This window comes from Rhipicephalus microplus, unplaced genomic scaffold, assembly GCF_043290135.1.
Source record: "Rhipicephalus microplus isolate Deutch F79 unplaced genomic scaffold, USDA_Rmic scaffold_237, whole genome shotgun sequence".
Lineage (NCBI taxonomy): Eukaryota > Metazoa > Arthropoda > Arachnida > Ixodida > Ixodidae > Rhipicephalus > Rhipicephalus microplus.
In genome coordinates this window covers 182,530-196,150 of record NW_027464808.1, presented here as the reverse complement: position 1 = coordinate 196,150, position 13,621 = coordinate 182,530, and the positions used below count along the sequence as shown (strand labels likewise).

At 45.5% G+C, this 13,621-nt stretch overlaps 1 protein-coding gene across 1 annotated transcript; it reads right to left on the bottom strand.

Annotated features, from left to right (window-relative positions):
• Positions 1-4,455: 4,455 nt before the first annotated feature.
• On the bottom strand, positions 4,456-13,249 carry LOC119179224 (sodium-dependent glucose transporter 1A). The gene is made up of 4 exons (XM_075885665.1): positions 13,196-13,249; positions 6,674-6,800; positions 5,773-5,931; positions 4,456-5,111 (listed from the first exon to the last, which is right to left on the bottom strand). Exons 1-4 carry the CDS (start codon positions 13,247-13,249, stop codon positions 4,456-4,458), a joined length of 996 nt encoding a protein of 331 aa, XP_075741780.1.
• Between the last annotated feature and the right edge of the window lie 372 nt (positions 13,250-13,621).

Sequence of the window (13,621 nt, the reverse complement as noted above, 5' to 3'; positions counted from 1 at the left end):
GCAGATATGTTTCAAACAGATGATCTTAACGTATATATCCACATTGACGGCTCTGCGTTTAGATAAGAAGCATGAGCGTCTTTGTAAACTTCGTCGGAAGTTTTGACGCCGCTCCAAAGCCACACATAACGTGTTAGGCAGCATAATGGCGAGTAGTGGAATTTAACCCATTTTGTGGCTAATACCCGTTTATGATGGGCCGCGATGACCTATGTGACACACCGACAAGCCGAGACTCTAAGGTGCTTCACCCCTAAAAGGGGACGCTAATTCTATTCCATTCCATTCCTCTCATCCATCACTCCCATTCCATTCCATCCCATCCCATTCGATACCCTCTCTATCACCCATTCCATTCACCCACCCACCCACCCACCCACCCATTGCATCCATTCCACCCATCCATTCCATCAATTCCATTCCATGCCATTCCACTCCATTCCATCCTATCCATTAATCCAATCCAATTCATTCTATTTCAACCCAATTCGCATCGGCATCGCACCACAGTTCATTCTATTTCATTTCACTCCACCTATCTTCAGTCTGCTGTTAGCGTTGCATGGGGGTTCTAGAGATGTATGTACGTCGTTTTGCTGTCGCAGCTCGCGTCACACGTTTGGTTGCGTTACGAAAGCGACGCACTTCAGTAGTGAACTGAGTGGCATGATTTGGTGACACAATGAGCAACAAGTATTGGTTGCGATTTCGCCCGTAACAATAACTTAGGCGCATATTGTCTTCTACAACAGAGATGTATCAAGGAGGTTAAAAAATTGCTGGAGATATTCACTGATATCTGAAAAATTCAAGGACTTTTTAAATAACGCTGCTTCTCTCTCTCTCTCATGGTGTTGAAACCATCGCAATGCTTTGCCAGCAAAAGTGAAGCCAGCTTTTGCCCTCCAAACGCTCGGAAAGATGCTCTTTTCCGGTAGTGCCCCCTTAGAGATCGGACAGGCTCTGATCTATCAGTGTATATTACACTTTAAATATAAAATAAGATGGTTGCTCTCAACAAAATAACACATCTAGACGAGCACTGGTGACTTAATCTCCAACAAAATTCGCAAATAATGTGAGGCATAATAATAATAAAAAACAAGTAACACAAAGACACTTTCGAACACTACATGTCTCATCGGGTGGGCGAGGCGAATGATCCGGTTTCTTCGTTGAACGCAGAGAGGTTATTGTGCCCCTATAAAACAGTGGCTGCAGCCGCCATTTTTTGATGAGCGAGAATTGATTTCACTCCGCCAATGTTTCGAAAAACGTTCTTCATGGTCATGGCGGCTCTGGTGGATGGCGTCTGCTGACAAAAGACACAGGTAAGAACAGTTTACAGCAAACCGATTTACTTGATCAATGCAGTGTTTATGCGTGAAAAAAAATAGATACGGCGTAAAAGTATGCACAAAGGTGTATGACTTTGTCGACGTGACAGGATGACGTGGACAATAATGTTTCAAAGCCAACATCGCTTGCGTAAAAAACTAACGCCATGACATTCTAATACTTTCGAAAGAACGAGGCTTATAAATTAACTCCAGTTAGAGAACCCCGATGGTGAAATACGCGTCATTGTCTGTAAATATTTTAAAAAATATTTAAAAATAAAAAAAATGTCTGTAAATATTTTAAAAAGTAGAGTACGAATTCAAGTACTCGAAATCGTTGACAACTGTTTCTGAACGCACAGACTACTATGTAGTCAAAACCTTTATTTGGTCCTTCAGGACGCGACTGGGTCACGCACCAGGCTCAGTCCAAATCGTTAACAACTTTTTCTAAACATAGAATACATCATAGACGAGCCCTCACACCGTTCGTCATAGGGGTATGAAATACTCAAAATCGTTAAACATTTATTCTAGCACACACAGCACGTCTTAGTTCGCAATGGCTTTTGGCCAACTTCATAAGGAACGGCTCACTGCTCTCTCATAGTTGAGTCCAAAGTACTAGAAATCGTTGAACAATTCTTACATCGCACATAGTCAATAATGACAATGCATTAACTTAATATAGCACTATTTACGACACAAGAGCTAGAAGGTTGTGAAAAAATGTGGTTGATCCCTCTGGTATAGAACTGGTATAAAAAACTGAACTGAAACGTGTCTTAACCTATGTATAGTTCTGTGTTTATTACACGTTTATATATAAACGTCTATCGGTAGTTAGTGGCTACAGCACCCTTAGATGTTGATGCACCCATATTGACACCTGGTAGAACATCTTCTGTACCACTACACCCAACGACTCGCGACCGGGATACATTACTCGGAGACACCACATCACACGCACCGCAGCATCGCACAAATCACACTTGAACCACAGGCGTTCGCAAACCGAGATAGCGAAACAAAACGGGTTATCACTCAATCGTTCTTTAACTCACATTCCACAGCAGCGAAGGAGCATGGTTCGTGGGTCGGCGACCGTCCTGTGGATATGCTTGACATGTGGCGTCGTGTAGGCGAGCAGCATCCTGCTGATAGGTCGCTTCTGAGAAGATATGATCATTTCGCTTTTGCATTGGTGTTGGTGTGGCAGGCAGTTAGGTCGCGATGTGCTCAACATTACAAGCGCGAGAAAATGAGTTCTTAGCTCTAGCCGTGAACGCGTGAAGGCCTCTTCTCCCCCCCCCCCCCGTCATCTTCCGGAACTTCCATCACAGAGTCAGATTTTCTCTCACGGACAATGCTGATGTTTCACTCACAACAATAAACGCCGATGTCGACGACGACGACGCCGTAATGTCTGGGAAACGAGCTCTTTAACGCTATCGCGTCAAAGGTGAGATCACTCGTGAAAGATTGTGCGAGACAAAAGAAAAGAGAGGGCCAGAATTTTATCACAAAATCTAAAACTCGTAAGAAATGTAACAAGTGTAATGTCCTCCACTACCAGTGAATATATCAATGAAATGAATTCACAAACGAAAATAGTGTGTATTTATTGTAAATAAAAGTATTGCCATTAAAGAAATATTTACCCTCGTCTCGGGATTGAACCGATGCAGCTACGAAAATTTGAACATTGGCGGCAATCATTTTTCGTACTCCACATAGATCTAGCTGACGGCGTGGCCCAAGGGTGGAGCAGGGCCGTAACCATAGGGGGGAGTTCAGTTGCTTCCGACAACCCCCGAAACTTTTTGTGCTTTAAGTTTTGGAGAGATATCAAAACACTTACACGACTTCACAACGACCACCAGTTGCCAAAGTTAGCCTCATCAGAAGGGACAATTGGGTGAGTTGGTGCACTTCCATCTTAAACGAATATTAGTGCGATGTAAACAGGGACGGGAAAGAAAAGACAAACTGCAGCGCTGGTTTATCCACCACGTTAGCCGTTGCTGTAGTTGTAGTTTGTAGTTGTGGTTTGCCCACACAGGTTAGCCGTTGCACGCGGCCGACGCCAATAAGCTCCCGTAGGGGGCGCCCACCTAGTGTTTGTACGGGGTGGCCCCTCAATTAAGGACTACTCCCCACCCACCCTGTATATATAACTTTCATAAATACACGTTTTTTTTTGCCACCACCGCCTCATATACCCCCCCCCCCCCCCCAAAGTTCTGTGTATGAGCCTGAGGTGGAGTAAGTTAATTCTTGTTCAGATATGGCTTGCTTGATCCCTGCTCCTTTATATAGACCTAAATTGGCTGTCCTGATACTTGGCTTTGTGTCCTCCTACACCTGAGCGAAGTAGCAGGCCAGAACGAACTATCGTTCAGGCTGACCCCTTTGCCAGTCTTCGAATCTCTGTCTCTCTCTCCCTCTCTTGTTAATTACGTTCAATGTTGTCGCTCATGCTATGAATAGAAATGAACAGATATTTTGCGCGTACACCGAATACATGAACCGTGTTTAAGGTACGTTCCAGGGGCAAGTTTATGCGTTGTGTTTCAGAGCCCAAAGATTATAAATGTACGAGTAGATACGAAGTTCATATGAGGCATATGAAGTTAATATGGAGATCTGCGTACAACGAAAGCACGTGCTCAACAAAATGATTAGATCAATGGCACGGCCCCCGCTTTCTTGGAATCTGCAGTGATTTCAAGACCACCTTGCGGCTTCTAAGTGCGCCTTCTGGTAATGTAAGCGTACATGCCCAGAAACATGACCGCACAAAGCAACACGGCTCCCAGAGACACGTAAAGGAAGGATGCGGCATCACTTTCTACGAACTGTCCCACGAGAAGCGCCGGCGCCAGGTTTCCGATGCTGCCCGTGACCATGACTACCGACATCATCTTGTTGCTGATGGTAATGTACTCTGCAGTCCAGGCGACTATCGCTGCCTTGACGGGCCCTTGGTCGAAACCCATCATTGCGCTGCCGACCCAGAGCACGAGCGCGTTTTCGGAGCGCCACACGGTCATCACCAACGCCGTGGTCACGAGCACACCGTGAGTGAAGATAAGCGTCAACCGGGAAGACACCTTCAAGGCGACAATCGCCGCGACCAGGCGGCTCGCAGCAAAGAAGAAAAATACACGGCGGCGACCCGGGCCGCGTCCAGCTTGGAGAAGTCGCTCTCGACTGCAAAGGTGGGCAACATCTGAGACGTCGTGCATTCGAGCGCGACGTAGATGCATTCGTAGACGCTCAGAAGGGCCAGTGAGATCCGGCTGTAGCGGACAACGTTTCCTTCGGGTTTTTCGTTCCGGTCTGCTCCGTTTACATCGCGCTGCGCTCCTCGCATCGCCTTCCGCTTGAAGTCGGATTTGTCAATGCAGTACGTTGAAGTCATCGACAGAACGAGGAACAAATAGAAAGCGCTGGCTATTCCGAACGCGTAGTACACAGTAGTGCCCTCGTATGAGTTGTAGTAGTCGGTAGTCTCCGCGTCGGATGTTGCCACTCGGAAGGACTCATTGAAGGTGGCGTTGGGCGACGGCTCCAATTCGTAGTCTAGGTTGGAGACTTCGTCATGAAAGTGGGTTGAAGTTCCGACGGCGATGGCAGAGGTTCCGGGTGAAAGAAACGGCCCAGCTATGAGAGGAGCCACTAGCAAGCCGACGGTGAAAGCGAAGTGAAAAATGTGGAGCGCCGGGCTGCTGTTACCCGGCCACATGTTGATGATCCAGACGTTGGCGCCTGCGTTCGAATTTCGCGAGAATGAGCTTTGAAACGTTCTTTTTTTTCTAATAGGGCCTAGCGCAGGGCGAATTACCGTTGACATTAATTGTAACGTGAACAACCGACGGGCGCGGAGAATTAGAAGGCGACCAGCTCAGACGCCAGTGTGTGCGCCAATCTCACATTTCACGATTCCGCGATGTTGCGTAGACACTTAGACACAAGTTTTTATCAAACACGAAGTGAGTGTGCGTATTTCATCTCCCCCTGCTTATTCTCTCTTTATCTTTATGTCACTGCGCTAAGAATGACGTAATATAAACATAACGCGTAGCACTCTGATATGCTTTATTCGTCATGACCGAATAAGCGCGTGAACTGCCAAGACCAGTTGACACGGCGACAAGTCATGTGGTGATGTGCAACTTAGTCGAACACAGCGCGTGAGTGTGTCACCTTTGCATCGCTTCTTCATCACTTCGCGCCATGAATAATAATGAGCAAGTGGACCAAGTAACTTTCACAGGGCACTTTCCGAGTATTTTCATGTATGAGGTTCAGGAACCACGGCCACGAGCACATGCATGGCCAGCTCGTGCCACGCGTGGTCTTTCCATATACACAATGGCAAATCGTGCACTGCACGAAGTTTAGGGCCGAGACACACGGAACGGCTTACCCGTGCCGAACGCACCCAAGCTGAGACCCATGAAGAAGGCCATGAAGTGAGCCACAAGCAGGAGTGGGCATAGTGGAACCATCAGCACCGTCACGCTGGTCAACAGCAGCATGAGGATGGACGTGATCTGCGTGTTGTAGGTGTCGTACAGCATGCCCCCTGAAGGTGCAATATAATAAAAGCATGTAAATATATACAGTCTTAAAAAGGAGCAAAATACTTGCTGATATCGGGTAGTAGCAAGAAGTCACTTGTCACTACCTTCATAGCACCTTTTTAGAACCAGCAGACAATGAAGCTAAGGAAGCTATAGGGCACAATATTACCTGGTGGTTTTAATTAAGGCTCGGTCAAACTAAAGAAAGGAGCATGCTAAATTCCCTTCCTCTATTCAGTAACCTGTTACTAATTGCTGTTAGTAACCGCAAGGGTTGCTACTGTTACTACTATAGCCGTTGTAGCAATTAGTAACTGTTACTACCCTAACTGTTATTAAACACGTAGTAAAACAGGGACTGTATGAAAAAGGAGGTAGCAATATGTTCATTTGTACAATTATTCACTCATTGTGAATGACGAATGGCTTTAAAAGGTCAACAACACTGCAAAACATCGTGTAATCACGCATGAAGTGCCAGGTATGAGAAGTGCCCAGATACGCAGCAAGATCACAACAATGTACAACGATTAACTGCTGTTAACGTTGTATTTTGGGAAGGCACATATAAAGCGCACACTGCTCATTTTAATGTTGGTTAGGCCCGATGACAACCGATATAAAATGTCTCGGACGCTTAATTGTCAACGACGAATTACCTCCGACTACCCCAAGCTTCCCTTCTGAACATAGTTGTTGTGCAATAAGAGTAAGAAATATGACGTAATTCTGGCTTTAGCATACCTAGCAGAGAGCCAAGCAGGCCTCCAAGGCTGCGGGTCGTTATGAGGTGAGAAACGTTCGAAATGCTGGCTCCGTAGATTTCCCCCAAGTCCAGAAGTGCAACGCCTGTGAGCGCTGTAATCAGACCCTGTAAAAAAAAAGTGCAGTTGCATTCATGTGTTGCTAACGTGCATCGTGCCTCGACGTCTTTATAGATCTACACGTTGACTCGTGCCGTAGAAGGTAAGGTTGTGTGAGAATCGGAAAGTTAGTTTCAATGTTTGGTTGTACAGAAGTCGTAATAAAAGCAGTTGCTGTAAAATTTACAAGGTACCTTAAAGGTAGATGCTGGTTGCTTTGTAGAGCTCAGAATTATAGATTCAAATTTTTTTTTTACTTTCGAATACAAGTCAAAAGCAGTGCGGGTTTTTGGTTTCAAAAGACCCGCTTCTTCCGATCGCGTCGCCGTGCCACCGTGACTCCATGACACCTGCGCGCGGCACTCAAGAGATGATTTACAAAACAGTGTGTGAAAGCGTGTCACAGAGCGGCCGTGACGCCCCTGGCTTGGGCGGGGGAGGGAGTCCTTGGACGGGCGAAAAGCTACACTGGTAGTAATATATATATATGTCGGCATATTTCGGCACATGTAGTTTGTTCACAAGATTTGTTATCTGTCGAGAATTGACATTTCGTAAAAAAGGAAGCTACCAATGCTTTACGGGAGTGAAACTGAAATTGCGAGTGTGCCAGAAAAACTAGATTTGTATTTTTTTATGTTTGTCGATGTATGATTGATTGATTGATTGATAAGTGGGGTTTAACGTCCTGAAACTACCATATGATTATGAGAGACGCCGTAGTGGAGGACTCCGAAAATTTGGACCCCCTGGGGTTCTTTAACGTGCACCCAAATCTGAGCACACGTGCCTACAACATTTCCGCCTCGATCGGAAATGCAGCAGCCGCAGCCGGGATTTGATCCCGGGACCTGCGGGTGTCGATGTATGGAAATTACTCTTTCTGAATAGTTTTTTTATGCAACAAAAATGCAAATTCACCTACGCCACTGATTCTAGTACCAGTTATGTCAATGCCACTAATTAACACATGGAACAGTATTGCTTGGTTACGTCTTCTACTTTATGAGCACGTCTGCTACTTTCTCAGAAAAATGATTGACACAAGTTTCAAAAAATGTGTTTTGAAAAAACGCAAAATATAACGCAAGAGTGCACACACATTTGCCGCCAACGTATAAAAGAAAAAAAGGGTAAACACTCATTTCTTAAACCGCGTTTGTCAAAGTGTGACATATCTTCTGAAAGATAAATTTTCTATTGGGGAATTTCTAAACGGCAAAGTTCAATTTTTATACGAAATAAAGTCACATGTCCCCTTGCGAACTTTGATGGCGATCTCCCCACACAACCACGATTTTCATATTTTTAGGAGTGCAGACATTGAGCTCCAAGTTCGTTGCTAGTATAGGCGCTCTGTCTCGTCTCTTCTCCTGTCCCCTCCTGCCCTGTTGTTTGCGCTGGTAAGCACTCTTTATCACAGTACAGGTGACCTTTTTAGGGATGACTATTGTTGTATATCAAGAACGCAGGATCAGAGGGCGGAAGAGAAATTTTATTGACCTGCTCGTAGTTATAGAGCTCTGCGGTTATTACCTGCCCTAAGTAGACATAGTCTTTTACAACTTCAAGTGCACTATTACCTATCTCGAAGCGCTGCTCCTTTCCGAGGTTGTTGTACATTACTTTCGTTCTCTGCAGATTAATTTTAAGACCCACCTTTCTGCTCTCCTTGTCTTACTCCGTAATCATGAGTTGCAATTCGTCCCCTGAGTTACTCAGCAATGCAATGTCATCGGCGAAGCGCAAGTTACTAAGGTATTCTCCATTAACTCTTATCCCTAACTGTTCCCATTCTAGGCTTCTGAAAACCTCCTGTAAGCACGTGGTAAATAGCATTGGGGAGATTGTGTCCCCCTGCCTTACACCCTTCTTGATTGGTATTCTGTTGCTTTCTTTATGAAGCACTATGGTAGCAGTTGATCCCCTGTAGATTTCTTCCAGAATGTTTATATATACTTCATCTACGCCCTGATTCCGCAGTGTCTGCATGACGGCTGATATTTCTACTGAATCAAACGCCTTCTCGTAATCTATGAAGGCTATGTATAGTGGTTGGTTATACTCTGAGCATTTCTCTATTACCTGATTGATAGTATGAATGTGGTCAATTGTTGAGTAGCCTGTTCTAAAGCCTGCTTGTTCCTTTGGTTGATTGAATTCTAATGTTTTCTTTACTCTGTTAGCAATTACCTTTGTAAATAGCTTGTATATTACAGAGAGCAAGCTGATCGGCCTGTAATTCTTCAAGTCCTTGTCATCTCCTTTCTTATGTATTAAGATGATGTTAGCGTTCTTCCAAGACTCTGGTACCCTTCCCGTCAGGAGATACCTCGTAAACAGGGTGGCTAGTTTTTCTAACACAATCTGTCCTCCATCTTTCAGCAGGTCTGATGTTACCTGATCCTCACCAGCAGCTTTGCCTCTTTTGCATGCTCTCCAAAGCTTTTCTGACTTCTTCTATCATTACTGGTGGGGTGAGATTCAACCACGAGATTGAAGTAACTAGAAGAATAAGAATGGGGTGGAGCACATTCGGCAAGCACTCTCAAATTATGACAGGTAGATTGCCACTATCCCTCAAGAGGAAGGTATATAACAGCTGTATCTTGCCGGTACTTAGCTACGGAGCAGAAACCTGGAGACTTACAAAGAGGGTTCAGCTTAAATTGAGGACGACGCAGCGAGCAATGGAAAGAAAAATGGTAGGTGTAACCTTAAGAGACAAGAAGAGAGCAGAGTAGATTAGGGGACAAACGGGGGTTAAGGATATCATAGTTGAAATAAAGAAGAGGAAATGGACATGGGCCGGGCATGTAGCGCGTAGACAGGATAACCGCGGGTCATTAAGGGTAACTAACTGGATTCCCAGAGAAGGGAAGCGGGTTAGGGGGAGACAGAAGGTTAGGTGGGCAGATGAGATTAAGAAGTTTGCGGGTATAAATTGGCAGCAGCAAGCACAGGACCGGGTTAACTGGCGGAACATGGGAGAGGCCTTTGTCCTGCAGTGGACGTAGTCAGGCTGATGATGATGATGAAGTTATAGAGCCTCGAGCAGACTGCTCCGATGGAGGCGGCATTTCCGAGGAGGAGGGCCGGTACGGCGCTCTCTGTTTACAACACACGGGGAGAGTGGCGTCCTGGAGGAAACGTGACTATAGAAGTCTTTGGTTCACGGTGGCTGCAATGATACTTAATTCAGAGCCGCGCACAAGTGTAAACACGGAGAGGCCATGTGGTCTCTAACTTCACACTCGCGCTGTTTAACGCACACACTTTGCCGTTGCCTATGCGTGTGCGGCTTTTTGTGTTCCCAACATTCCACCCTCCCCCTAAGATTGAAGGTGTCGTAATTGAGACGTTCAGGAAAACGTCTCGTGCGCGTCACTACACACGATAGCGTTCCCGTTTCCCCTGTCTGCGTTGAGAGGTGATTCCGAGTGCGCCGTGTCTGAACGGCCCCCGTCGGCGCTTCGTTTCCATTATCCGTCTGTGGGCAGCTTACATATCGTCCCCATGAAATGGAATATTGCCTGGCGCGATGCGGCTGCGCAAATGGTCCACGTGGCAGAATCTTACTTGCCCCGAAGCAAACACTAGCTATGTCATTACTGACCTTCTGTTGATTATCTTTCCGGGAAACCTACAAGCGGTTTCACCTCGAACGCTTCTTACGTAAACGAGGTCCCCCTTTTCAAACTATCTTGAGCGTCCTCGGTGTTTGTCGGCGCTTTCCTTTATGTGAGTTGTTTTTGCGTTCATTTTTCGTGCAAGGTATGGTTTCAGCATTTATAGCCGCGTGCGCACTTTCCTTCTCAAGAGCGATTCAGCTGGTGTCTGCCCTGTGAATGTGTGTGGAGTACTGTATCCAAACCACTTGTTGTATTGTTGTTTGCTGGTTTTTTCTTTTGGTCAGTCACTCCCTGCAGCAGAAGTGACCTCTTCAGCATTTGTACTGATTTTTCTGCCGCCCCATTTGATTGTGGGTGGTAAGGAGGAGTTAGCGTGTGTTTCCCACCGTTTGGTTTTAGAAAGTCCTCAAATTCTTGGACTCTGAACTGAGGGACATTATCTGTAGCAATTTTGTGTGGCAATCCATATGCAGCAAACACAGATATCACTACTTCGATTGTCTTTTGCGCTGTTGTGGAGTTCATGATCTTTATCTCTAGCGACTTCGAATGGAAGTCCACGGCAAAGAGAAATGATCTGCCTTGTTTTTTCTGCAAAATCTAAGTGTATTCTCTCACACGCATTCTCACACCATCTCCATGGTTGCAATATAATGGGCTGCCCGAATGAAGCAACACTCTGGCAAATATCAAACTTTCTAGTGATTTCCGCAATAGTGCAATCAGTAGCAGGCCACCAGACCATTGATCTCGCGGTTGCTTTCATCTTAGTGACACCTATATGCTGTTCTCGCAGCAATCCAAGAACGTCACTTTGAAGTGCAGCGAGAATCACAACTCTGTTATTCCACACAAAACAACCCAAGTGTATACGCTCATTTCTAACTTCCTTACAAAGTACGGCTTTAGCTAGCCAGAAACTTTGGCTAACCGCTCCATGTGAATTCCCAGTACAACGCGGAGGACTTCATCTCTGCCTGTCTCTAGCTCAACCTCCTAAACTGTGACAGGAAGGTCTTGTATAGGTGCAAAATATAAGATGCCTTCAGACTCTTCAGTAGTTTCAGGCAGGGGGAGCCTCGACAAACCATCAGCGCTGCCAATTCTACGTCCTGCCTTGTACGTGACCTGGTACCGGTAATTTGGCAGTACGTGTAACCAACGGTGCACTCGCGCAGCATCCAAAGAGTTTGCTGGACGGTGAGGGTAAAAAAAAAAAAGCAGTGAGTGGCTGGTGATCCGTGAAAATTTCAAACTTGTGACCATACAAGTACTTGTGAAATTTCTTGATTCCAAAAATAAAGGCAAGTCACTCATTCTCGATTTGCACGTGATTTCGCTCACTTCGGGTCATTGATCGAGATGCAAAGGCAACAGGTTTTTCATTAACTTCCACCACATGAGACAGCACTGCCCCTAAGCCTTGTGCAGATGCATCACATGTCAGACGGAAATCTCTTCTAACATCATAAATCTCTAATAGCTGCTTATTACACAAGAATTATTTGCATTCTCTGAAACACTTGTCACACTGACTTGACCATTTCCATGCACTTTCTTTGCGTAGCAAGTTGTGTAATGGCTCAAGTAGAGTTGTAAGATTTGGCATGAACTTCGCATAGAAGTTAATGAAGCCAAGAAGTGCTTTGAGTTGTGTAACATACTTTGGCTCAGGAGCGTGCATGATTGCTTCCACCTTGTCTGTTGCTGGGTGCAACCCATTCTTGTCAATTACATGTCCCAGATAGGACACGTTGCTTTGAAAGAACGAGCATTTTCCCGTATTAACGCGGATTTCGTGATCCTGTAGCTTCTTAAGCACTCTTTCGGTTCTTTCGTAGCACTCTTGCTTATCTTTTTCTGAAATAAGGACATCCTCTATGTAGCACGCAGTGCTAGGAATTCCACGTAAAATCTGATCCATTACTGCTCGAAATATCACTGGAGCGCCTGCTACTTCGCACGGCAGTCTTTTAAATCTAAAAAGACCCAAATGAGTGTTCACTGTCAATAGTTCTTGGGCAGGTTCATCAAGTTGAAGTTGCAGGTAAGCCTTAGAGAGATCTAGAAGTGTGACATTTGTGCCTCCTACTATATGAAAAGATGTCCTCCGGAAAAGGCAGTGGGTACTGATCCACCTCTATACGTGTGTTTGCAGTAATTATGTAGTCACCACACATCCTAGCAGAATTGTCTTTCTTTGGCACTATCACAAGAGAGGTTGCCCATTGACTGTGCTTGACTCGATATACGATGTCAGCTCTCTCAAAGTCATGTAATTCTTTTTGAACTTACTCCAACACGGCGTATGGAACTGGTCTAGCCTTACAGAAAAGGAGTGACACATTCTCTTCCAGAACAATGCTCTCACTGAAGCCCTTGATTGTTCCGCATCCTTTTGCAAACACTTCATGGTACTTTTTCAGAAGAGAATTTTCTGTCTGAATGTTGTACTCAGGTACGACTTCTTACCAATCTAACTGTATTTTTAACAACAAGTTCCGCCCAAAAAGTGTCGGCATTCTCACGCCCGATTTACGCTTGACTATTACAAGTGACAGCTCATGATTGATATGTGGGGTTTAACGTCCCAAAACCACCATATGATTATGAGAGACGCCGTACTGGAGGGCTCCGGAAATTTTGTCCGCCAGGGGTTCTTCAACGTGCACCCAAATCTAAGCACACGGGCCTGCAGCATTTCCGCCTCCATCGGAAATGCAGCTGCCACAGCCGGGATTCAATCGCGTGACCTGCGGGTCAGCACTCACCTTAGCCGCTAGACCGCCGTGGTGGGGCCGGCAGTTCATGGCACCGTGTGTCATAGCTCACATCAACTTGTGCGGAACCCTTAACATTTACAGGTGTTCCGTTGTATGCGACCAAGCGCACATCAGTTGCGGACCACTCAGCATAGGGAAAACATTTTTCGAATTCACTTTCCGACATCAGAGACACTGCTGATCCTGTATCAAGTTCCATTGGAACTTCTTTGCCATTGATGCGCAGCTTTACTACTTAAGGAGAGGTTGGCCTATCTCTCTGGTTATGCCCCAATAGTTTCGCTCGTGTTGTGCTTTGGCCAATGCTATGCATTTGTTTAGTTCCACACATTGTAGCAACATGGCCCTTTATTGAACATTTGAAACATTGACTCTGCAAAAATGGACATGCCCTAGCAAAATGTTCATTGCCAC

Excerpts from the sequence above, each read along its gene's own strand:
- LOC119179224 (XM_075885665.1), bottom strand. The coding sequence starts at position 13,249 with ATGACACACGGTGCCATGAACTGCCGGCCCCACCACGGCGGTCTAGCG. Across the intron at positions 6,801-13,195 it reads ACGGCGGTCTAGCGGCTAAG|GGTCTGATTACAGCGCTCAC; the intron begins GTGAGTGCTGAC and ends TTTTTTTTACAG. Across the intron at positions 5,112-5,772 it reads CTTGGGTGCGTTCGGCACGG|GCGCCAACGTCTGGATCATC; the intron begins GTAAGCCGTTCC and ends ATTCGAACGCAG.